The sequence below is a fragment of the Trifolium pratense genome, linkage group LG6 (assembly GCF_020283565.1).
Source record: "Trifolium pratense cultivar HEN17-A07 linkage group LG6, ARS_RC_1.1, whole genome shotgun sequence".
NCBI classification, from domain to species: Eukaryota; Viridiplantae; Streptophyta; class Magnoliopsida; order Fabales; family Fabaceae; genus Trifolium; species Trifolium pratense.
In genome coordinates this window covers 17143070-17168361 of record NC_060064.1, presented here as the reverse complement: position 1 = coordinate 17168361, position 25292 = coordinate 17143070, and the positions used below count along the sequence as shown (strand labels likewise).

General features: G+C 33.1%; 6 protein-coding genes across 6 annotated transcripts; 5 read left to right on the top strand and 1 right to left on the bottom strand.

Moving 5' to 3' along the window:
• Positions 1-322: 322 nt before the first annotated feature.
• Positions 323-3286, top strand: LOC123889788 (myb family transcription factor PHL5-like). Its single transcript, XM_045939284.1, has 6 exons — positions 323-1101; positions 1339-1558; positions 1640-1756; positions 2460-2514; positions 2667-2736; positions 2840-3286. The coding sequence occupies exons 1-6, from the start codon at positions 580-582 to the stop codon at positions 3050-3052; spliced, it is 1197 nt and encodes a 398-aa protein (XP_045795240.1). The 5' UTR covers positions 323-579; the 3' UTR covers positions 3053-3286.
• Positions 3287-13702: 10416 nt separating this feature from the next.
• Positions 13703-16357, top strand: LOC123891582 (myb family transcription factor PHL5-like). The gene is made up of 6 exons (XM_045941470.1): positions 13703-14359; positions 14997-15150; positions 15240-15455; positions 15597-15651; positions 15759-15828; positions 15954-16357. Exons 1-6 carry the CDS (start codon positions 13787-13789, stop codon positions 16071-16073), a joined length of 1188 nt encoding a protein of 395 aa, XP_045797426.1. The 5' UTR covers positions 13703-13786; the 3' UTR covers positions 16074-16357.
• Positions 16358-16602: 245 nt separating this feature from the next.
• Positions 16603-17040, bottom strand: LOC123891837 (transcription factor GTE4-like). Its single transcript, XM_045941720.1, has one exon. It carries the CDS (start codon positions 17038-17040, stop codon positions 16603-16605), a length of 438 nt encoding a protein of 145 aa, XP_045797676.1.
• Positions 17041-18754: 1714 nt separating this feature from the next.
• On the top strand, positions 18755-21126 carry LOC123891585. The gene has a single exon (XM_045941473.1). The coding sequence runs from the start codon at positions 18755-18757 to the stop codon at positions 19121-19123; it is 369 nt and encodes a 122-aa protein (XP_045797429.1). The 3' UTR covers positions 19124-21126.
• Positions 19193-24321, top strand: LOC123891583 (probable protein phosphatase 2C 43). Its single transcript, XM_045941471.1, has 3 exons — positions 19193-22466; positions 22965-23578; positions 23682-24321. Exons 1-3 carry the CDS (start codon positions 22181-22183, stop codon positions 24018-24020), a joined length of 1239 nt encoding a protein of 412 aa, XP_045797427.1. The 5' UTR covers positions 19193-22180; the 3' UTR covers positions 24021-24321.
• Positions 20500-21126, top strand: LOC123891584 (ataxin-10 homolog). Its single transcript, XM_045941472.1, has one exon. The coding sequence runs from the start codon at positions 20500-20502 to the stop codon at positions 21022-21024; it is 525 nt and encodes a 174-aa protein (XP_045797428.1). The 3' UTR covers positions 21025-21126.
• Positions 24322-25292: the final 971 nt, after the last annotated feature.

The window sequence follows — 25292 nt, the reverse complement described above, 5'->3', positions numbered from 1 at the left end:
CCAGATTCATTAATAACTGAATGGACCTAAAAGTGAAAATTTGTTTATATACAAGACGTGGAGGGAGTAAGAAATAAAAATAAAATAAAATAAAGGATTTCCTAAAACAAATGGAGCAAAGTTACCTCATATTTTATCTCAAGATTCTTTTTCACTTGGTTCAATTTCACATGATGACAACATTTTTAAACAAATTAACTTTTTTGTTTGTTTCTATGTAGCTGTTACTTTGTTAATGTCAATTTGATCATTGTCCATTCTTATCTTTAATTCAAGAATAATATTAAGTATTGACCTTGTATTACCATATTTAGACATTAAGATTCATAACTTATTCTTGAAGATTATATTATATGGGAATATAAGAGTTAATTTTTTCCCATTTATAGTCTTAAATTGCATTATTATTATCACCATTCCAATCTTCTTTCCTCAATAAGGATGAAATTCCCAAAGAGTGTTCTCTAAACTACTCCATAAAATATTTTCCAAATATCTATATATTAGGACAACTCAAAAATCTTTGTTCAAACTTTGTTGAATTTTAAGTTTGGTAATAGTTCATCTGAATATCTTAATATGAGAGAAGTTTGGAATATAGGAAGATGCAATCAACAACTATCAATAGTTGAAGAAGGAGAAGGAGAATCAACAAAATCTTCAAATACAAACACAATTATGAGCCGTTTTGAGTCACCAGCTTCTGCTTTTTATGCAACAGAAAATTGCATGGGATTTGCAGAATTTGATAACCAAGTTGATAATAGTAATAATAATCCAAGTTTGAGTTCTCAATTATATAAGCTTAATGATTTGGAGTTCCCTTTGTATCAATCTCTAAGGGAAAATAATCATTTCTTGGAATCATCAAACCAACTTGATCCTAACTTGGAATTTTCAAACACTTTGCAAGCATTGGTGAAATCTCAATTGAATGGTAATCAATGTCTTAGATCGCCAGAAAACTCGAATAAATTTTCGTGTGAGGATTTTCCCGGGATTAAGTCCTTTCCAATTGAACAACAAAAGTTGTTTTTTGATGGTCTTGCCTCAGCTAGCAACAGCTCATCATTTTGTAACAAAGGAAATCATGACTATATGGTAAGTTCTTTTGCTAAATGAATCTTCTGCGGCCTCTTCTATCTCTTCAACAGAACTCGGTCGTTGAATCAATATCTAACCACCAAAGTTCTGTTGGAGATGATGGAGAGACCGAAGAGGATCATGACTTATGTCATATATATGTCGTTAGTATTATATGTTAGTTACGATTTAACAGTAAATTACAATATCACGTTAGGCATACATCGATCGTCTTATAATTGCATCTGTGTGTAGGTTGCTCGAGGACCTTATCATTTATCGGTTGAACAATTGAATTTCGCTTCTCATCATGATCAGAAGTTGTGTCCAACAATTTCAGCTGGAAGTTCATCAACTTCTCATGGAAATACTACTTCTAATGGGAATGTAGTCTCGAGTAAAACACGAATTAGATGGACAAAGGATCTTCATGAGAAGTTTGTTGAGTGTGTGAATCGCCTCGGAGGTGCTGAGAGTAAGTATAGCTTTCAGAATTTGTAAATTAAAAAAAAAGTTTAATATCTTATAATCCTTTTTATTTGCTTCTTGATTATAGAGGCAACACCAAAGGCTATATTAAAGATGATGGATTCTGATGTTTTGACCATATTCCATGTGAAAAGTCATTTACAAAAATATAGAACTGCAAAATTCATGCCAGAGTCAGTTCAAGGTAATTTCTCTTTTTCTTAGCATAATTTATTTGCATTCATGTTTCGGTTATAGTGTTGGTAAATGGATAGGACATTGGTTTCTCTTTTCCCTTGATGGGATTTAAATGAACTAATGCAATTTGTTCATAGTGAATAATGTATGTGGTTAAATAGGCTTCGACCCTATAAAACCGACTTATAAGGTGAAGATTGTCCTCACTTATAAACATATATCTTGTTCAAAAAAACTTATAAACATATATCCAGATCATTTTGCAACCGATGTGGGACTTTTAACACATCCCCTCGCGCCTAACACTATTAGGCTTGGTGCGCCGATATAAATGGTGGGTGGCCTGATCAGAAACCTGATAGCATAGAGGAGACTCTGATACCATCTTAGAATTGGGAGTTAGGCCTAACTCAACCCTAAAAAACCAGCTTGTAAGATGAGGATTGTCCTCACTTATAAACATACATTCAGATTATCTCGCAACCGACGTGGAATTCTTAACAACTTCAAATATAGGAAGTTACGAATATAACCTGTTTTCTATTTCATAACACAATGTTTTATTCTGGTTAACTATCTTCTTAGGATGTGATTGACTAATGGTTTAACTTCAATTATTCAAAAACTATTGTTTTCAAATGTTGTTATTTTCTCATATATTATGATATGCACCCCATTGATATTGAACAAACAAATGTGTCCTATTTCAGGTAAATCTGACAAAAGAATCCATACAGAGGATCTACATCATGTTGGTGTTAAAACGTAATGCTATAAATACATTTTTTTTTACCTAAACTACTATTATAGTCTTATAATTGTATTGTTGTAACCAAAAAAAAAAGTCTTATAATTGTAGTACTTAATTTCATAATTGAAAATAAATGTGCTTGATTTACACTACTCTTGATTTGCAGTGGATTTCAAATCAAGGAAGCACTTCAACTTCAATTAGATGCACAAAGGCGTCTTCATGAACAACTCGAGGTATATCGATCCTTACCATCATTTTCTTTCGAAACTTTGTATTATTTGTATCTTCATGAACTTATTTGATACTTCATTTTTGTGACCCCTTTCGTAACACTAGATTCAACGAATGTTACAATTGCGACTTGAGGAACAAGGCAGACAGCTGAAAGAAATGTTTGATAAGCAGCAGAAGACATCTAATAACCTCTTTAATACTCCAAATACAGTTAATGATGATAGTACAAAAATTAGTCACAAAGATGCTGAGGTTTCTATTTCTGAAGGGGCTGAAAATTCTTTAATCCCTTGTAAAATCTCTTTGGATACATAATTTGATAGTTATTATGTATAAAACTATAGTTTCTCTGAAGCTTACTCCTTGTAAGCAACAGATAAATGACACCATGAAATTTTGTTATGGGAATAAAAGTATGAACATGTTGATCCTACAAAGTACAAATATAAATTCAGTGAGTTATTAGTACATATATTCTAGTGTTATTGCATATAATGTATCCTATAGAAACATTATGATCAGGGAAAATAATTATTTGATTCATTATGATTTTCATGTTGTCACCACCACCAAAATGTGTCTGTGTAAAAATAACCATTTGGGCAAAGGTTCAATTTACTTCGTTCTGGTGTGTATAGAAAAATATATGTGGAGAGAAGTTAACGCTTGCTTTAATAGATTTCAGCTACCTCTAATTAAAGTCATGTTATTCAAACATCAAATTTTGCTGACAAAAATACGACAACGTATTTCATTTACTCTATGCACGCATATCGATAACAAACATCAAATAGTGTACGATGTCGAATTTTTGTTTGTTATTTGATGTTCAAATAACATTTTTCCTCTAATTATTAATCTTTTAAGTTGAGTGTAGACATATTTTAGTTTAACAAAAAAATTGCATTGGAAATTCATCTTGGGTCATGAGAGAGTACGTTATCATCACATCAGGCTTTTGAATAACTATACAGGTGATTGGACACCACGCTTTTGGTTCAACCATCGGATCTAATAGCAGAGTTGGATCATGAGGGTCCGAGATCATCACGTCGGACCTTGAACAACTACTCAAGTGAGTTGAACACCACATTTTTACCCAAAACTTTAAGGGTTGGATTTATGAGTCTTCTCACTTATAAACACTATTCAACATCCACTTATCTAAACCCACTTGAGTTGGTGCATTGGTATTGACTTGAGACATGAAAGTGTGCTCCTCTTGAGGTCTGAGGTTCGATTCTCTCTTGCGCCAATTTGGATGGGTTAATTTAGCTTCTTTAAAAAAAAACATCAACTTGTCTATCCGATATGAGACTCACCTCACATTTGAAATACAAACTTTCAATGTATACAAAAATACAATATTTTGAAATGAATCATTTATTTCAGAGGGCAAAATAAAGAACTTTATTAATTATTAATATGACTTGACACTACAAATGAGGTTACATATGATAAATTATATTTTAACACATAAAATTACTTTTTCTTGGGAAATTGCTTAGACACTGGCAACTTCTATGCTGTTTGCATACTAGATAAGATACATTTTTTTTTTTACTAAAAGATACTACATATCCATAATAGATTTTGGGTTTCACTTTTCTTTAATTTCTTTTTTTATACTTTATATATTTGATTAAATTGCATTTTTTACCCTAACTTTTACAAATTTATGGTTTTAACCCTTTAACTTTCATAAATTGCATCTTTTACCCTTTATATTTGGTCAACATGTCATGTGAGTCATTTTCCAAGTGTGCGTTAGCTTGGTCGAAATCAGTGGGAGGCCAACCTTTTACAAAAGGGATAAAGTTAATTAGGCGATAAAAAATGCTATATATACTATGAAAGTTAAATGAGCAAAATCTTAAGTTTGTGAAAGTTAGGAGATCAAAAGTGCAATTTAACTTATATATTTCCTTCGCAAAAGATAATCCTATTCATGACAACGTTATGAATTCTTATTCAAACTTTATTTCACACAATATTATAGTACTGATCGATGTATTACTTTTTTTATCTTAACTCATTACTTCTTATGAGAAGAGGAATATAACAATCAAGATCGGCTGAAAAATATTTAAAATTTATTAAAAATAATTTCAGCCAACATTGAAACTCAAATTTTCTTATACAGCAATCTCAAATGTCAATGTTAATTGTTAAAACTCCATTAAAAGAAATGTCAATGTTAAACCAAGTAAATTGTTTGGTCGAGTGGCAACAAAATGAGACTTTTAATTGATTGGTGAAAGGGATAATAAATATATATAAATATAAATAAGATGTATTAAAATATTAATCACTATACTTGAATTGATTGGTCGATAACCAAAAATGAAGCTCTCATTGAATAGACCGGAATCTTTATTCCTTAATTTTATTGAATCATGGCATGAAGACCGTCCTTATTTGGCATTTCTTTTTGGAGCTACAACATGTATTTGAGATCTACACTCTTTCTGTAGCCATTGGTAACCATTACTATCAAGTAGAGCAAATGAAACATAAACAAATAGCCAAATGAGTAAATTATAATTATTCTATAGTTTCTGATGTGTTGGACAAGATTCTTTTCTCAACCTCCCTGTTGGTCGAGAGGGTAGACTTTGAGTGACACGTGGACTTTATTCATTCCATGCTTAAGTATAGAATTGAACATGTAAAATGATCCCAAATTTGAAATGATATTGGAATCTCAGAAAGTATTGGCTGAATGTGGAATGTAGTAATTTGTAAATTTTTGGATTATACTTCTATCACTTACTATAGAAGAAATTTAATTGAGTCTGTTGAACATTTGTAGCCTAAATAATAAAGATGATCCGTAAGTGTTAGTTCAATTGATAATAACAATATTGTTAGGTTGTGTATTTTTTGTTGTTGTTGAGTTTTCACCACTAGTATTCAGCCCATTTGACCTCATAATATGGTTCAATGATTAGTTCTGACATTAAGTGGTTCCAGCCCCCTCCTGATTGCAGTTGCGAGGAATCGAACCGTTGTTCTTCCTACTAAGTCCAGCGTCAATCACCACTGAACCAACTAACGATTTGTTCGATTGTGTATTTTTATTCAATTTGAATTTGGAACCTCATAAATGTATGTGTAAAACTTAGGTAATTGGTGTTTGTCACTTTGTTGTTAAGTGTGAGTTAGAAATTTTATATTGAATAAAAAAATGGATGTTTTGCTTAAAAAAAATGAATGTTTTAAGGGTCCGTTTAGTAAACGAAGATATTGTATCTGTTGGGTGGGTTCACTCACCAAGTGGGCCCCACGCCAATTATAAGAAAAATAAATAAAAGGAAAAGAATAAAAGGGGAGGTGTTAAAAGGAATGGGGCTTAATTTGTTATTGGCCCATGGCCTTGTCACGTGAAAGACAAGAAGAATGAAGGGATTCTTTAATCCCTAATATATACATATATATTGTAGAACACACATGTGTGTGGGTGTGCGGGTTACATAACAACAACAGTAGCAGCCGTATTGCCTGCGTAAAGAAAATTGTAACGAGACGCGGAGAAAGCTTTGGCAGCAGCACTTTGAGAGAAGAGATTTTTGGTTCTAGGTGATAAAGAGTGTGTAGCAAAGTTACTTTGTTTGTGCTACAACTTTAGTAAGTGGTTTCTATCATCTAGCTAGTTTTACTAGTTGTTTAAATCTCTCTCTAGGTTGTGTTACTTTACCCACTTGTGTGGAAATTAAGTTGTTGTTTGATTTCACCTTTAGGTGACGATTATTGGTGTTCCTAGTATTTACTATAAGATTATTTGTGTACCCATTATTGATTTATAGTGGAAGATTTATCTGGCTTTGCCCGTGGTTTTTTATTCTCTCACATTGAGAGGATTTTCCACATAAATTCTGGTGTCTGATATTTATTTTACCGTCGTTGTTATTTTGCTCTGCTATTGGAATTTTCTGGTTGCCCATTTAATTGCACAGGTGGTTGGGAGAGTTAATTCCGCATTTTAAAGAGACTATTCAGTCTGGTTTCCCCAACAAAGTGGTATCTAGAGCTTTGGTTGATTTGTTTTGTGCAATTTAAAATGGAGAAAAATTCAGAGCCGAATATGATTAAGCTGAACTCTTCCAATTACACACTTTGGAAGACTCTCATGGAAGATTTGTTATATACAAAAGATTTGTATGATCCCATTGAGGGTGAAAGTGCTAGATCGAAGGATACTTCAGATACTGATTGGAAGAAGATGAATAGAAAAGCAGTGGCTATTATCAGGCAGTGGCTTGATTTAAGTGTGTATCCTCATGTTGAAGCTGAAACGAATGCTCATACAATGTGGAATAAATTGAAAGAATTGTATGAACGGAAGAATGTGCAGAATAAAGCATGTTTGATTCGAAAGCTGGTTAACATGAAGTATAAAGATGGTGAGTCAATGGCAAAGCATATGAGTGTGTTTCAGAACACGGTGAATCAGTTGACAGCTACTGATATTAAGCTGGATGATGAGTTGCAGGCTTTATTATTGCTCAGTTCTTTGCCTGACAACTGGGAAGTTCTTGTTGTGACACTGACAAACTCAGCTCCAAGTGGGAAGTTGGTAATGTCAACGGTTAAAGAAAGCATGCTTAATGAAGAGGCTCGAAGAAAAGAGCGTGGTTTGATTGGTTCTCCTACTCAGTCAGAAGCTCTTGTTATAGAGTCACGGGGGAGAAGCCAAAATAAAAATTTCCATAAGCATGATAAATCTGAGAGGCGCAGCAAGTCAAAAGCCAGAAAAGAATTTACCTGTTTCTATTGTAACAGGGAGGGACATATAAAGAAATATTGCAGATTGCTCAAGAGAGATCAACTAAGGGAAAGAGACGATGATAGTGAGAATGAAAGTGATAAAAACACTTCTGCAGTTGCACATGATAGTGCTGCCGATGTCTACATTATTTGTGATGATGATGATTCCATAAATCTTGCCAGTCATGATTCAACTTGGATTATTGATTCGGGTGCCTCATACCATGTTACTCCTAGGCGCGATTTCTTCTCATCTTATACCATTTGTGACTTTGGTACGGTAAAAATGGGAAATGAGGGAGTTTGTAAAATTGTTGGTATGGGAGATGTTTGGGTTGAAACTAGTATTGGTTGCAAGCTTCAGTTGAAGAATGTTAGACATGTTCCAGATATCCGTCTAAACGTGATTTCAGTCAAAGCCTTAGATATTGAGGGCTATCACACTTACTTTGGTGGTGATGGAATATGTAAGATCACCAAAGGTTCTTTAGTGGTAGCAAAGGAGCAAAGTCCCACGAGTCTTTACAGGATGCCTGTAAAGTTGTGCAAGGAGGAGGTGAACGCAGTTGAAGATGTATCGACTGATTTGTGGCATACACGCCTTGGTCATCTGAGTCAGAAAGGACTCAGCATTCTTGCGAAGAAAAATTTTCTTCCGGTAAAAGGTACACCTTTAAAAACTTGCACTCATTGTTTTTCTGGTAAACAGCATAGAGTTTCCTTTCGTAGTTCTGGTCCTCATAGGAGACAGAATATTTTAGATTTAATTCACACTGATGTTTGCATGATGGATAGTAAATCTCTTGGTGGTGCTTTATATTTTGTTACTTTTATTGATGACCACTCTAGAAAAGTGTGGGCTTTTGTTTTGAAATCTAAAGACCAGGTACTAGGTACTTTTAAGCAATTCCATGCAAGTGTTGAAAGAGAAACAGGAAGGAAACTGAAGTGTATTCGAGCAGACAATGGTGGTGAATACAGAGGTCCATTTGAAGAGTATTGCAAAGAGCATGGTATCAAGCTTGAGAAGACAGTTCCAAAGACTCCTCAACACAACGGAGTTGCAGAGAGAATGAATCGTACCATTAATGAAAGGGTTAGGTGTATGCTCTCTCATGCAAAGTTGTCGAAAGCCTTTTGGGGTGAAGCAATGAAGACTGCAGTGGATTTGATCAACCTTTCTCCTTCTATTCCACTTGATGGTGATGTTCCAAATAGAGTTTGGACAGGGAAAGATGTCTCTTATGGTTATTTGAGAGTGTTTGGCTGCAGAGCTTTTGTTCACATTCCAATAGATGAAAGATCCAAGCTTGATAAGAAATCGAAGCAGTGTTTGTTCATGGGTTATGGCAATGAACAGTTTGGCTATAGATTGTGGGACCCTGTTGATAAGAAAATTGTTAGAAGCCGAGATGTGAAATTCCTCGAAGACCAGACCATTGAAGACTTTGAGAAAGCTGAGAAACATAAATCTGATGCTAGAAGTTACATTGATGTTGTGCCTAAACCTCCCAGTGGAACTCTTGTTGATGGGGGAGATGTACAGGTAGATGATGAGAATGTAACTGATGATCACACACATGATCATGATGAGCCAGTTGAAGAGGAGCCTCCTGAGCCATCGGTTGAACCTGAGTTGAGAAGGTCAAGTAGAGATCGTCAAGTTTCTCAAAGATATCCTCCACAAGATTATGTAACAGTCACTGATAATGGAGAGACAGATTACTACCAAGAGATTATAACAGATGTTGATAAAGAAAAGTGGTTTGAAGCCATGCAAGAAGAGAGAAGTTCCTTGCATGAGAAAAATACATTTAAGTTGGTGAAATTACCTAAGGGCAAAAGAGCACCAAAGAAGGCTACCAAGGTAGAACGATCCCTCCCCACTTGAGTCGTGAGGGGGAGATTTGTTGGGTGGGTTCACTCCCCAAGTGGGCCCCACGCCAATTATAAGAAAAATAAATAAAAGGAAAAGAATAAAAGGGGAGGTGTTAAAAGGAATGGGGCTTAATTTGTTATTGGCCCATGGCCTTGTCACGTGAAAGACAAGAAGAATGAAGGGATTCTTTAATCCCTAATATATACATATATATTGTAGAACACACATGTGTGTGGGTGTGCGGGTTACATAACAACAACAGTAGCAGCCGTATTGCCTGCGTAAAGAAAATTGTAACGAGACGCGGAGAAAGCTTTGGCAGCAGCACTTTAAGAGAAGAGATTTTTGGTTCTAGGTGATAAAGAGTGTGTAGCAAAGTTACTTTGTTTGTGCTACAACTTTAGTAAGTGGTTTCTATCATCTAACTAGTTTTACTAGTTGTTTAAATCTCTCTCTAGGTTGTGTTACTTTACCCACTTGTGTGGAAATTAAGTTGTTGTTTGATTTCACCTTTAGGTGACGATTATTGGTGTTCCTAGTATTTACTAGAAGATTATTTGTGTACCCATTATTGATTTATAGTGGAAGATTTATCTGGCTTTGCCCGTGGTTTTTTATTCTCTCACATTGAGAGGATTTTCCACGTAAAATTCTGGTGTCTGATATTTATTTTACCGTCGTTGTTATTTTGCTCTGCTATTGGAATTTTCTGGTTACCCATTTAATTGCACAGGTGGTTGGGAGAGTTAATTCCGCATTTTAAAGAGACTATTCAGTCTGGTTTCCCCAACAGTATCATATCATGATTTTGATGAGACATTAAAATTAAAATATGATAAGGTATTTGTTCATTTCTTTTGGATAATTATTTATGTACTTATCATATCCATAATGCGGATTTTACCCTTCATTGTGGATAATTTATCATTGTAGATTTTTTAAAAGTTATGATGTTTGAGCTCTCCTTATGTTTTGTTTGCGAGTTTTGATGTGAGCGAAGGAGAGAGTTTTGGTAAATAAAAAAAGAAGAAGAAGAAACAAATGAAAGAAATAGAAAGAGTTTGGAAAGTTTATTTTTCTTCATAAAGCAAAAATACTCTTCATTTTTTTTTACTCAAAAGCAAAAATATTCGTAAGAAGGTTAACGTAAGAAGGATCCTCTCCATTTCTAATTATTTCCATTTCCTGCATTATTATATAGTTTTGGGAATATAAATGCAAAAGTGTGACATTAAGTGGGTCCAAATATCATTTATACACCCAAAAATATTTAAAAACTTTGGTAATGGAAGAAATGGAAAGAATAGAAAATGGAGAGGATCCCAACTCGAAATATTATATCTTTTAAGACCATTTTTTAGCAAAAACTTTCATCGGTTTCCAACCAAACATGGGAGATGAAAAAAAAAAATCATAAACTTTTACTTTTGGGATAAGAGTAGTGAAGGAGAATTGTTGGCAAAGAATATTCTTGTGGTAAATAATCACCGGTGTTTTTTTTTTTTCTTCTTCACATATTTATAAATGAAATAAATAAAACGTAACCAAGAAAATTAAAATATTAGAAGTGATTAATGAGTTTCTTTTAAAAAGAATCTTTTGGAAAAACTCGAATTCGATATGTTTGATGGAACAATTTTTAACCAGATTTTACTTACCTCGATTGCGGCCGAACTCTGAATTATTTGGGCCCATTTCCTAAAAACCAGATTTTTTAATTAAAAAATAAAAGAAAATAAAGGAACCAAGGAGGAATAATAATAGCAGATTTGAGAAAGATACATAACATATCTTTTTATTTTTGATTATTATTTAAATATTAGAATAGACTTAACAATTTTTTCTTACTTTTATATATATATATATATATATATATATATATATATATATATATATATATATATATATATATATATATATATATATATATATATATATATATATATATATATATATTCAATATTTAGCCAACAATTTATAAGTTTTGAATTTTGGGCTTAAGAGTTTAAGAAAAAAACTGAACCCTCAAACTTTAACAATTTTCTTACGCTATAAAAAAAATTTGGTACCCAAAACTTTGAATCCTTCACATTTTATTTACTATATAAAACTTTTCGGTGCTAATTTTTTCTTTTTCTTAATGCTAATATTCATATTTTTATTGGCATCTCCATATCATAGCAAGTACTACTAGTTTGTAGGAAGTACTCTTAGTTTTTGGCTTGAAATCCTTATAAATTGTTTTAAATCACTAATGTGTATGTGATATTGTTTAATAATTTTTCATTAACCTACTTAGGTTGATTTAGTGATGTTGACTTAAATCTGTTCATCTCAAGGTTTAAGATTGGTGGACAATTTCATAGAGAGTAAAAAAATATTTGGCTTTAAATGCCCCCCCCCACGAGTATGCTGTGAAATTGGTTCCCTCATATTAGTCGCTCCCAGGCCGAATATTGAGTTTTTAATTATGTTTTTTGTATTTTTGAAAATTCATATACATATATTAAACTAATCCTCCAAATATTGAGTTTTTAATTATGTTTTTTGTATTTTTGAAAATTCATATACATATATTAAACTAATCCTCCAATATGAACTGAGAGCTCTCCTTAGGATAATAGGATCAACAATTCAAAGTGTATAATATGTAATGAGAATGACGTGCATCAAAAGCCATAGCTATGACAGCTTAAATAATGTTAGAGAGCGGATTCTATGTTGTCAAGACAAGAGTGTACTTTTAAGTTTCAACTATTAAAAACAAATTTTGATTCCATAACTACATGTCTACATATGTATAACAAAATTTGAGAAGAGTGTACTTTTAAATTTATAGATTTTCCTTTTATATTTATAGTTTTGTTATAATAAACTAGTTTAACCATTTTTATTTTTTTTAGGACGGAGTTTAACCAATTTTTTATGATGATAAAGAAAAAACTAATTTTTTTTAGGTACTATTACAAACAAGGTTATCAAAACCGGACCGGACCGGCCGGTCGGACCGTGAACCGGTCATGAAAACGGTTCGGTTTTGAGAAAAAACGGATAGAAAATCGACCGGAAAAAAAAACGCGTGAACCGGGGTCGAACCGGGACGAACTGGCGAACCGGTCGGGCGGTTCAAGCGGTTTTGCAGATTTTTTATTTAAAAAAAAAAAAGGGCAAAACCAAGTAGTTTTTACTTTCTAAAAAAAAAAAAATCTGAAACAAAACAACGACGTCGTAGGAATAGGAAAGATTTTTGTTTTTCATCTATTTTTCATTTGGTTTGAATTACAAATTTTATTTTATTTTGACTTGTGATATTTTATCTTTTTAATGTGTGAAATTATGAAATATTGAGCAATTATTCATATATTTTTATTTATATATAAATTAAAATATATATTTAATTAAAAACGGTTCGACCCCAATTGAATCCGGTCCGACCAATTGAACCTTAAACCGGTGAACTCGCCGGTTCGATGACCGGTCCGGTTCTGACAACCTTGATTACAACTACTCATTGACCTTTTTTTTACTATGATGGTAAAGCAAAGTAATTAAAACAAATTCAAACTAAATAAGAAACATATCTACCCCTCCGGACACAATTATAAGCAAAATTACACTTTTTAGATTCATTGAATAATTGATGTATCTGGACTATAATACAGACCTGATACATTTATTATTCAATGAATCTAAAAAGTAATTACCTAGCCTTTTTACTGACCAAACTAACCTAGTTTATACGCAGTTTTCAATATGAACCGTTGATATCAGATTAGACGAATAAGATTGGAAATTGTATTTTTGGATTCAAACAATCTCAGCCATTGAATTTGAATCGGATGGCTGCAATTAATTACACTGTTACTGCAGGAAATCTTTTTATTATTAGGCTCTCCCAAGCGGTCCCAACTATTCACACCCCTACAAAATATCATGTACCGTAATTAATGTATACAGTATTCTAGTAAGAAATTTAAATTTAATTTACTCTCTTGATAGTTAAAACAATCTTGAGTCAAAATCCATTCCTTTAATCCAAATTAGTACTAATCATATTCAAATCAGTTAATTTACTCTCACATATAGTAATATGCATATTGCTATGCTGACTACTGCTGAGTCATAACAGATTTAACATTTTATGGCTGTCTTCTATTAACTAAGAGACTTTGAGTGACTATTAGTTTCTCTCTGAAGCTACAATGCATACTATATACCTTTCATCACTCATAATGTACATCAACAACAATCATGTCCTCATACATTCATAAATTCCCTAATGTACAATGACACTTTTATGTCCATATACATTTCTAACTTTTCCTTACTATTCATCACCCTCTCTCTCTTTTCTCATTATATATAAAATAAATTACAACAACTTGGTTTTTTCCCTTAAATATATGGCTACATGTTATCAACATACATCACAAAAGTTTAAGGTAACAGAACCAACAACCATGTATCAACATTGGTCAAGGATGTATGGAACACAATGGGAATCTTACATGGGAATTAACAACCTAGTTAAGGTTGTTGGATCAGAACAAGTCATGAGTTTTGAGCCAATCAAATCATCCTGTAACAACATTGTGACACCTTATGAAGGTTTTGGTGCAGTAACTGTAGCTAAAATCAAAAGTCCTGTTGGTTTTCAAGGTGGAGAATATTATGATGAGGATCAGATTGAAGTTCCTGATTGGTGTTTTGATCAGTTTCCAAAGATAACAGATCCTCCATTGTTGAATTGTCAAGGTTCTGGAGATAACTTCACAAGCTCTTTGTATTCAGTTTCAAAAGAATCTTTGTTGTCTAATAGTGCAGATAGTCAAAATTCTTCTGAAGATGAATATAGTAATTTTCAGTCTGGAAATATGTCATTTTATGATCATTTTCCTCAAAATCATGATGAATTGCTGAAGAATGATGCTTCCATAGATGAAAAGCCCTTTGAAATTTCATTTCAGAGAATTAAGGTAACTCTTGCTTTCTTTGTAGGTGGCTTGTAATTTTTTATGCTATACTCCCTCCGGCCACAATTATAAGCATAATTGCACTTTTCAGATTCATTGGATAACTGATGTATCTGGAATGGACTATAATACGGACTAAATACATCAGTTATCCAATGAATCTGAAAAGTGTAGTTTTGCTTATATTTGTGGCCGGAGGGAGTATCAATTATATATGAAATTGTATTGAAAATTGTTCCTTTGTAGTGAAAGTGAGTGTACATGTGATTGCAACATGATCTTATTGTTGATGAAATTGTGTTTATCTAAGTGAAATTTAATATCTGCTTTTCGGCCTTATTAGCCGCGTCATAAATGTGCTTAGCAGTTAGCGCGACAGTTTTAATCTTTCTGAAAATTATTGGGCTGGTCCTGTCATGATCTTTGCTACTGCGTAAAATTGCAGTCAGATGTGGTTGATGCGACCTCAACCACAACTGTGCAATGGTTACGACAGTATCTAAAATTGTTATGTCGTGTCCTAAATCGTAGTCGCAGACTTTTATTTAAAACCTGCTAATTAGTAGTACATGTAAATTGTAATCTAAGTATGTCTTTTTTCGTTTCTTTTCCTAATAAACTATAATTCATGACTCACTAGTCGGGCTCACCTACAAAGTCTCCTCAACTTTATGGAATTGGATGTGCCACTTCTAGCAACAATGATTCTAGAAAATCGAAAAGAAGGATAAGATGGACTGAGGAACTGCATGAATCATTCATGATGATCGTTGATCACCTCGGTGGTCCAGAAAGTAAGTTTAACTAAATAACAACATTAGTTAACATAAAGCAAACATGACTTATTGTTAGACAATTCAATTAATTCACTGATTAATTGCAGAGGCAAAGCCTAAGGCTATACTAGATATGATGAAATCGAATTCGCTGTCACTTTCTCATGTTAAAAGTCATTTACAGGTAAAATTATTTCCATTTAATTTGAACAATTTCAATGAGTTTTGTAAACATTGTTGTCTTCGGCCTCTAATATATCTTTCTAATGTATTTGCCTTGCAGAAATGTCGATCTTCAGAACGCGTGCATAAAGCTTTGCGAGGTAAATTAATTTTCTCATTGCATACTTTGTGAAATTTTGCAAAACAGACTACATGAAATTTTGCACATTAGTAGTGAACTATAGTTTCAATATTCTTTAGTATTAAGGTTATATTGTGACACAGTTATCTTTTTCTTTCAGAAAGATCTGGGGAAGGACATAGAACAGATAAAGTCACAGAACTTCAACTCAAAATGTAACATCATAAGTTCATGCAACATAATAGTGTTACTAATGTAACATAGATTCATTAATCTTACCATGGTTTTTTAACATACTCTTTGTTTTTGTATTTCCTAGCAGCTATATGCAAATTGAGGAATCGCGACAATTGCAACTAGAGGTTCGAAAAAGTATTTCCCAACAGCTTGAGGTAATATGCAATTTTCTTTGATGGAAACATATATTATACAGAAACAAATGATTAATTATTGAGATCACAACTCAATCCACAAACGTATCCTTACAATCTTGTGTTTATTTTGTTTATGACTTTAGATGCAAAGAAGTTTGGAAACACTGATTGAAGAACATAGCAAGAAGCTCAAAGTAATGCAAAAAGAAAAAACCAACAAAAGAAAATCTTGGACACAACGAGAAATGACAGTTCCGAAATAACAGGTCATTACTTGGACTGATGTGACGGATGCTTCTCCCAAGAATGGTGCCTGTTCTTCATATTGGATTACAAGATCCAACATGATTACTTGACAAGGAAGATTGATATTCTTTATACAAAATGTAGTGATTCAAATGCACTAGGGCTTAGAGACCAAGTCAAAAGTTAAGAAGACAATTGTGTTTATCTAAGTGTAAGAATGTTGTGGTGGCTACTTCAAAAATGTAATATGAACATAAAATAGATTTGAATGGTGAACATCAATAGGAAGGAGATTCATGAATTTAATGAGTATGTATTAATGAAGTGCTTATTAGATAGAGTAAAAGATATGAGTAATAATTTGAATGCAACTTGTTGGAAATAAAATACTTGCTAATAACATTGAGATAGGAAATCAGTAAATTTTATTAACATTGGAAATAAAAGGAATGAAGCAACAACTAAAATACTCTAGAAAATTATATAAACTAAGCATTCAATGCATACATATAAACAAATGAAGCAACACATTGAAGATGTTCTTTTTTATCTAATCATTGGACACAGTGATTGTGATTCCCTCTTCCTCTTATGATTCCTGTCCTTCATCAATCTTTTCTCCTCAAGTGCCCACTCTTTCTTCAAAACCTTCCACTTGTACTCAAAAGTGTCACTAAGTCTTGCTGCAATTCTGAAAACATCATCTCTTCGAGGGTAACACATTCCATGATTGAATACAAACCTCATATCATCAGCAAATTCATCAGGCGATGAATATGATTTCAATTTGCCCTCAATATCTTTCAAACCAATTGCCTTCTTCACTTTTGACTTGTTCTCTAAGCAACCCTTCAAAAACTTGATATCAAGAGGTGCTTTCAAAGCCCAACCATCTCTTCCTTCTACCATCCTCTTCACAATCACCCAACATTGCATTCTTTTGTAACGTTCCATTGGCTTCTTTTTCTTCTCTTCCTTAACCATCAACTCAGTTCCACCATTGCCATCATTCTTCTTCTTTAGGCAACAAGAGGGTTTATCCTTTCAGTGATCTATTGCATGAAACTTTGAGTCGATCTTCTTGTTATCCTTCTTTTGTAGCGGTTGGTTTGCATCAAGCCAATAGCAAGAAACTATTGGCTTTTCCATTCTTCTTTTCTTGTTGCCTCCTTGAGCTTGAGAATCATCTTCTTGAGAACCATGTGGATAAGATAATTTTATTATGAGCCTTTTCCTAGTTTGTTGATGATCAAATGAAGCCATGATGAATTAATTAACAAAGCAAGAATAGTATTCTAGGAAGATTGATGGAAAACGAAATACAATAGTGTTCTTTATATAGAGTATTAGTAGAACATGTTATCTTGGCAGTCAAGTTTAATCTTTTATAATCAAATCTTTTAAAAAGATTTGATTTTTGATAAAAATTAAATCTTTTAAAAAGATTTGATTTTTGATAAAAATTAGATCTTTTAAAACGTATCTAATCCTTTTTCTTTCTTTTTTTCATTCTTATTATTTACTTGTCAAATGTTATATTTTTTTGGAGTAATCAGTCAATTTAGTCCCTAAACTATCACTCTCTCACCAACTTAGTCCCTAAACTATTAAAACCAACTAAAAAGTCCCTAAACTATATTCACATCCTTCAATTTAGTCCCTAAACTATTAAAACCAACTAAAAGGTCCCTAAACTATATTCACATCCTTCAATTTAGTCTCTCGGTTAACTTTTCCGTTAAGTGACTGTTAGTAGTCCCTAAACTATAAAAAATACTTCAATTTAGTCCCTAAACTATCTTTAAAAACAACAAAATAGTAACAACACTGCTAAATCATTACTGCTAAGTCAAATTCATTTTTAACATATAATTCATTACTATTAAATCATCCTTTGTCTCGTTCACTACCTAGTAACAACACAAATTCGTTCACTACCTAGTAACAACACAAATTCATTACTGCTAAACCAAATGAAACATTACTGCTAAATGAACAAAAACCAAAAAAGAAACTTAACCATAATTTAAACCATAAACCATAATCTTCATTACATAAATCAACTAAACCATAATCCATCAAATTCATTACATAAGTCAACAAATCCATTATCCATCAAAAGAACTAACTAAATCACAATCCATAGTTAACTAAAGAACAATATTAATCATAAACCATAATTTCATTACTAGAAAACTAGCATGCATCATTACAAAAAACCAAATATTATAAGCAACAACATTTAATGCAAAACAAAGTCTTAGTTAAATTAGTTCAGATAATTAATCTACTTTTAAAATTGTGAAATTTTTTTATTTTAGCCATATAAAATCTTGCACCCAAACAAAAATCTTTACAAAGATTTAATTTTCTTGAAAGAATATTAATGCATCCGATATGATTGGCAATCAACATTTAATGCGTCAAACATATAACCGTTATGCTTCATTAACGTTTTCTTTATTCATTTTTTTTTTTATCAAATCAGTAACTTAAATTTTCTTATTAAAGAATTAATTAATAATAAAAAAAAGATAAATTTTAAGTGAACATTTATTTTAATCTCAGAAATTTTTGACATGTCAATTTAATTTAGTCTATAACAAAAATAAAATTCAAATTAATTTTCGTATTAAAGACAAACTAGTCCGCTGTTCTTAGTCCTTTTATTATTTTGATTATATAATAGGTTTTAACTATGGATAGATTCGAGCACCTTGGTCTTCTTATTCAATATGGTGATAAAGGCTCTGAAGGAAATTCTTTGAGTCAGTCTTCTCCATTTTTTGCAAACTCGGATCCTGACATGCCTGCCGTTCCCGTACCCGCTTTTCAAGTTCATGATTGGCTTCTGGAGAACATAGCTTCTGCTTTGGAGTATATTGCTGAACGGACATCTTCCAAAGAAAATGGCCCAGTTAGCGCCTCTGATCAGGATGTTGCTATGACTGATGCATCCACTGTCTCAGTTAAGGTCTCAACAAGTGCTAGGGGTGCAAGTTTCATTGAAGGGATTTCTAAATCATCATACGGCCGAGAATTCAAATCCCACCACGTAGTTGTTTAGTCTTTCAATTCTTTTAATTTGAGCAGAATTCAATTGTTTGTGAGGTTGAGTGGAGTCGAATTTAAACTATTTTTTTTTTTTTTTTTTTTTTTATAATAAAGTCGAGACAATTCTTCTAACTTTATTTTTCTCAATTTTCATTTAAACCCTAAATCAGTTCTTTCTTTTTGGTCCCAAAATTATTCATTTTTAACTCAAATTCATACTGTTCAATTTCAATCTTACCACATTTTAATATTGTAGTTTCTGGGTTGTTTCTCTTTTCCATCAAAACCCTATTTTTCATTTAAAAATTCAATCTTTTCAACATTACCAATGGGTGGTGATGATGATGCGCCATTTTTGAAGAACCCCATATCAGAAGAAACCCTCAAATTACTCTTTGATGTTTCCACTTGGTTTTTTATCTCTTGCAAAACTTGGAACAAAAGAGGTTTCTGATGGAAATAAGGAAAAGTTTTACGATCGTTTGTGCTAAGTTCCTTTGACAATAAGAATTTATGAATTTAGGAGAATTTTCAAAAGTTTATAATCCAATAATGAAAAGCAAAATTGAGGTATAAATTACTTAGGCTTATTGTAAAATAAGGATAGACAAAGTATTTTCATACAAAGAAACAAAATATAGAAAAAGAACAATATGCTTCTGGTTAGTTTGTAGTTTATTACCCGAGTTTGAACTTTGATTGGAACAATCCTTGGCCATATTTTAGTTTTGCCTACCTCTTGGTGAAAATATAGATTTTAGTGCACCCTTTCCCCCGAGAACTACTATTGGTTAAGTAAAAAAAAAAAGGTCCTATTTGAAAATTTACATTTTGCAAAACACAACGGCATTATGTCATTCTTGTAGTAGACACACCTCATGGGATAATTCTTCTTGTTGCTGCTGCTTCTATATTTTGCTATGCTGTCATGAATTATTAGTTCCCGTGTAATTTGCTGTGCTGCCATGTTTCGTGACCTGAGTGTCATATTGGTTTCTTATGTTTTTTAAGTTGTGACACTGACTTCTTCTTCAACTGAAACCAGCTAGTTTTGGCGAGAATTGGATAAAGTTGCTTCTTTCAAGAATTTGCCTTGAAGAGTCTCAATTGCCTGTATTGTTTTCTAAGTTACAGTTTAAGGATATTCTTGACTGTGAAGATACCAAGTCTAGAGATGACCAGTTTTCATCTGAACAAGTGTTTCTTCTGCAAATACTATCGGAAATTTTGAATGAGCGAATCGGAGATGTTACTATTTCAAAGGATGTTGCATTGTTTGTTTATGGAATATTCAAGAAATCTATCGGGGTTCTTGAGCAAGAAGTTAGAGGCAAGTCTGGTCTTCCCAGTGGCATTACTGCAGTCGATGTTCTTGGCTACTCTCTTACTATGTTGAGGGACATCTGTGCTCATGACAGTATCCGAGGTGACGAAGATGATGCAAACAATGTTGTCGATGTGTTATTGTCATATAGCCTCGTCGAGTTGCTTTTGATTCTGCTTGGGGACCTTGAACCTCCGGCAATAATCAGGAAAGGAATCAAACAATCTGATAATCAAGACGGTGCTAATTGTTCCTCGAAACCATGCCCTTACAAGGGCTTTAGGAGAGACATAGTTGCACTTGTTGGCAATTGTGTGTATAGAAGAAATCATGTACAAGATGAAATCAGGAGTAGGAATGGAATTCTACTGCTATTGCAGCAGTGTGTTACCGATGAAGACAATCCTTACCTGAGAGAATGGGGCTTATGGTGTGTTAGGAATATATTGGAGGGCAATGAGGAAAATCAAAAGGTAGTTGCTGAGTTGCAGCTGCAGGGATCTGCTGATGTGCCTGAAATTTCTGCACTTGGTCTTCGAGTCGACATTGATCCAAAAACTAGGCGTGCAAAGCTTGTAAATGTCCCATGAAATAACTAGGTTGTATAAGCATGTTATTGTTAAGGTTTTTACCTGGTCTTTATTTACTCGTACAATGTCTTTAGTCTTTATTTGGTTGGATTTCAGTTTAGGGTTTTTTTTCCTCCTTTTCAAATTGAAACTGCTGTTTCTTCTGTTAATGAAGCTCAAAGAAAAGTCATAGTTAGAATAGAAAATTTTAGATTTGATAATATTAGCTCGTGTTCCTGTCAATTCTTGCAACAATTTATCAAGCAACCTCTGAAAGAGCAGGAAGAATAGTTAAACTGAAAGATACAATCTCCAAAATCATGTAACAGAACATAACCTTATCAAATTGGCATGACAGCTATGTTGTCATATAACCATATTATACTTGGTAGCACCAATAGAGTCAACTAGTTAAGGGATAAAATGATGATTAATTGATTTTCTGTTTTCTCTGTATATGTTTTGAAGCTCGAATCCATCAACATGTATTATAACCTGACATCAATTCTTTATGAACTAACTATGTAGATCCATGGATATATAGGATGTTACTTTGAGCAGAACAATTGATGACTGCTTCTTGCCACCCGAGAGCCTTGAATGTGTACGAAGAAAAAAAAGTCTTTTTCTCACATCCGGATAAATAAATCCAGTTAAAACATTTTTTTTTTCAATTCGAATGGATAAATATCTGGACGCGAGTGGTTTTATAAATTATGGAGAGAGTAGCTCCGAAATTTTAATTATTAAAAAAAACTTTTATGTCAACAAATGTTTAGTTTACTTTTTATTGTCAAAAAGTAATATTAATTTTTTTGACGGAAAAAGTAATATTTAGTTTATATTTGACAAAATCCTACATTACATTAATTGTGTGCAGAAACTATTTACAATTCTTCCTTTCACAATGAAGTTAGTTTAGTTAGTTATATATCTGTTACTGTTAGTTAAATTCAGTTATATATCAGTTAGTTTAGTTAGTTAAATTCTTGTTATTTTTCTGTTTTCAGTTAGTTTTATATACCAGTTGATTAATTCTCATTCCAATTCATTCATTCATTCATCATTCTTCCACATTCATATTTTGATCTCCACAAATTTCCTTTTCTCTAATCACATTTTCTTCTCCTAGTTTGAGTGACTTCTACAACCCAAGAAGTGAAACCACAATATCATCATGTTTCAGTGGCTTACAAATTTACTATGTGCTTGCACAACCAACACAAGCAAAAACACCGTCGACATTAATGAATTTGATGAAGATCCTTTAGGGTGGTCGCGGGACCTGCTAGAACATCGATTGGGCGAATTCTCCATGGCTGCGGTTAAGGCAAATGATGTTATGGAGGACCACAGCCAGCTTGATGTTGGCAAGAAAGCACTCTTTGTTGGAATTTATGATGGCCAAAATGGTGCTGAGGCATCCAACTTCTTGATTACTAATCTCTTTGAGAATCTAATGAGTGAGTCTGCAATATTCTTTCTTTCTTGTTTTTATGATCGAATGTGTTATTTTCTTATCATCGTTCCATAAGTTCTGTTTTGTCTTGTTTTCTGGACGTTCCTTCTATCGTTACTGCATTTTATTGCAGTTTTAGCAGTAAGAACATTTTATATTCTAGTTCACACCTAACGTTCCTTCTATCGTTACTGCATTTAAATGAATTGTTATGTATTGATTGATTGTATATCATAGAATTTACTAGATGGCTTAATTAAAATTGATATGGACATCAAGAAATCATGCTTAACTAAAAAGAATGGGTCTACATTGTTATGGTTACATGGTTGATGTAATTCCATTATTTGGTTTCATTTTCTTAAAATTTTAATGAATTGATGAGTTAACATACATAAATATCAGACCTGCAATATCTGTTTTTTTTTTTTTTTGGCTTATCTAATGCTACATTGTCATGTGTATCATGGGTTTAAGAAATAATGGAAGTTTATGGTTACAGGGATTATTCAGGAAAATAATAATAATGTATCTGAAAATATTCTGAGGCAAGTTGTTGCTGAAATGGAGGAATTGTTTATTACTGATGTTGAAGAGGGTAATCAACAACAGCCAGAGCTAGCTCTAGTAGGTTCAAGTTGTCTGTTTTGTATCGTATGGAGAGGGAGGCTATATATCGCTAACGTTGGAGACTCTCGTGCTGTAATGGGGTCTTTGGATCCATTTGATAGACTCAATGTTCGGCAGTTGGTCGAAGATCACAATGCTCGTAACAGGCATATTAAAAAAGAACTCAAGAAGTTGCATCCAAAAGATCCGACTATTGTGTCGTATAATTTTGACGCATGGCGTGTTGGAGGCATAAGTGAAGTAAGCAGATGTATAGGAAATGCATATTTGAAGCGGGCACCGTTCACTTTAACCTCACCCTTTCGAGTCCCACAGTCGGAACTTGCACCTTCTGATTTTACCCAACCTTTGCTATCAGCAGAACCTGCAATATCTTCAAGAGTCTTAAATGACGTTGATAAATTCATTATATTTGGATCTGGTGGACTTTGGAAATTGTTGTCAAATTGGCAAGCAGCTGAAATTGTTCACACCAATCCACGCGATGTATGCATGGCTTGTTCTTTCTAGCTACTTGTTTTTCCTGTTATTATTTACTACTATTATGGTTTGTTTGTTTATGGTATGGTATGTTGGCCTTTTGTTGCAGGGAATCGCGAAAAGGATTTTGATGACTGCTCTACAGATTGCAGCTAGAAGAAATAATATGAGCTATAGTGAGCTTTCGAAGATTCCTACGGGACATGGTGTTATTAGGGGTCCTAGTGTTTCTGTTGAAGGGACTAGGCGGGCTTATCATGATGATATCTCTGTGATTGTTGTATTCTTCGACAAAAAGCCGGAACTGAATCCGACTGTGATGCCAGTGGTGACCTCGATGCCAGGAATTGATTCCTTCAGAGGCTTCGATGACTCGATTCATCCATCACCTTTTAGATATCTTGATGATGTCTCTGAAGCACATCAATACCTTGAGACGATTGTCTGACACGATTCATCCATCACCTTTCAGATATCTCATGTTGTCTTTGAAGCACATAAATAGAGTTGGTTCATTCACTCAGTTTTGAGACAAGGAATATTATGTCTAGAACTGTATATAGGAAATAAACTTGAGTGACTCTGCCTAGTTTTTGAAAAAACTAGTTCAAATTGTAACATTGCACATCGTTTAACATCACTCAATTGTCTTTTATAATTACATACATTCTACATAAACAGATTTTTATATTTGTACATATTTCATTCAGTCTTTCATATTCAGATTTTTATTCTTTTTTTCTCTCCAATCACATTTTATTCTTGTGGCACAGTGTAAATAGTTTCTTTCAAAACAATATCTTGTTGCCGTGGCTTGAAAATATCACAACCAAACCAGATGGCAAAGCTTTGGTTTGTGTTTCTGTCAAAACCAAACCAGATGACAGTTTTTTAGCATCAGAAAAAGATTTGATATGTTCCGGATGCCCTATTGGCTTATATGGTACTCTTTCGTCTATTGCACATGATACAGTTAGCGGCTAACAAAATTTAGAACAAAAGGCATTCCATGCTGCTAGAAAACTTACAGTACTGTATACAATTTACTCATTACAAAAACAAAGGACTTGGTTTTTTTTTACTCAATACAAACTCATGCCTGCTTGCAACAGCTGTGCGGTTTTTTTTAATTCTCAGTTGAGCATGCTCCCAGTTCCTCCTAAACTGCCTGCGCATTTGGACAGCAAAAACAAAAGTGAAAATCATCTTTCATCAGTATCTCATATTGAGGACAAGTTGCTAGACAGTTCACCCTTTGCTGCACTAATTTCTCGCGTGTTGGTATATATCCTCTCACCAGTCTCCACACGAAAACTTTAATCTTATGAGGCGCTTTCCGCCACCACAGATCAATCCAGCTCCCTTGCACTCACACTAAACTGACTCTGAAGTCTGATACCATATTACATTCTTCTAGCCTCATTGGCATTTTAGCCTTTACCGACTTTTTTATTTGTCAGAGCCATAGTTTTAATTCTCTAACCTTTGAACCATAATGTGAATGTTGTGTGCATAAAAAGTGGAACGCAAATTATATAAAACGGTTATGGATGGTATATGAGATTATTTTGTAAGAGTAGTTGATTTTCTGTTGCAAGTTGGTGATTTTCAGTTACATTATAAAGTGGAGAAGTTAATATATGTGTTTCTGTTAAGGCTTTTTATTTTTTGTTACAAGTTAGTTGATTTTCAGTTACATTATAAAGTGGAGAAGTTAACT

Coding starts and splice junctions, on each gene's coding strand:
- LOC123891582 (XM_045941470.1), top strand. CDS start 13,787: ATGGCTACATGTTATCAACATACATCACAAAAGTTTAAGGTAACAGAA. Junction 15,456..15,596: donor CGTGCATAAAGCTTTGCGAG/GTAAATTAATTT, acceptor TTTTTCTTTCAG/AAAGATCTGGGGAAGGACAT. Junction 15,652..15,758: donor ACAGAACTTCAACTCAAAAT/GTAACATCATAA, acceptor ATTTCCTAGCAG/CTATATGCAAATTGAGGAAT.
- LOC123891583 (XM_045941471.1), top strand. CDS start 22,181: ATGTTTCAGTGGCTTACAAATTTACTATGTGCTTGCACAACCAACACA. Junction 22,467..22,964: donor TCTCTTTGAGAATCTAATGA/GTGAGTCTGCAA, acceptor TTATGGTTACAG/GGATTATTCAGGAAAATAAT. Junction 23,579..23,681: donor TTCACACCAATCCACGCGAT/GTATGCATGGCT, acceptor CTTTTGTTGCAG/GGAATCGCGAAAAGGATTTT.
- LOC123891837 (XM_045941720.1), bottom strand. CDS start 17,040: ATGGTTAAGGAAGAGAAGAAAAAGAAGCCAATGGAACGTTACAAAAGA.
- LOC123889788 (XM_045939284.1), top strand. CDS start 580: ATGAGAGAAGTTTGGAATATAGGAAGATGCAATCAACAACTATCAATA. Junction 1,102..1,338: donor AAGGAAATCATGACTATATG/GTAAGTTCTTTT, acceptor ATCTGTGTGTAG/GTTGCTCGAGGACCTTATCA. Junction 1,559..1,639: donor TCGCCTCGGAGGTGCTGAGA/GTAAGTATAGCT, acceptor TCTTGATTATAG/AGGCAACACCAAAGGCTATA.
- LOC123891585 (XM_045941473.1), top strand. CDS start 18,755: ATGGATAGATTCGAGCACCTTGGTCTTCTTATTCAATATGGTGATAAA.
- LOC123891584 (XM_045941472.1), top strand. CDS start 20,500: ATGTTGAGGGACATCTGTGCTCATGACAGTATCCGAGGTGACGAAGAT.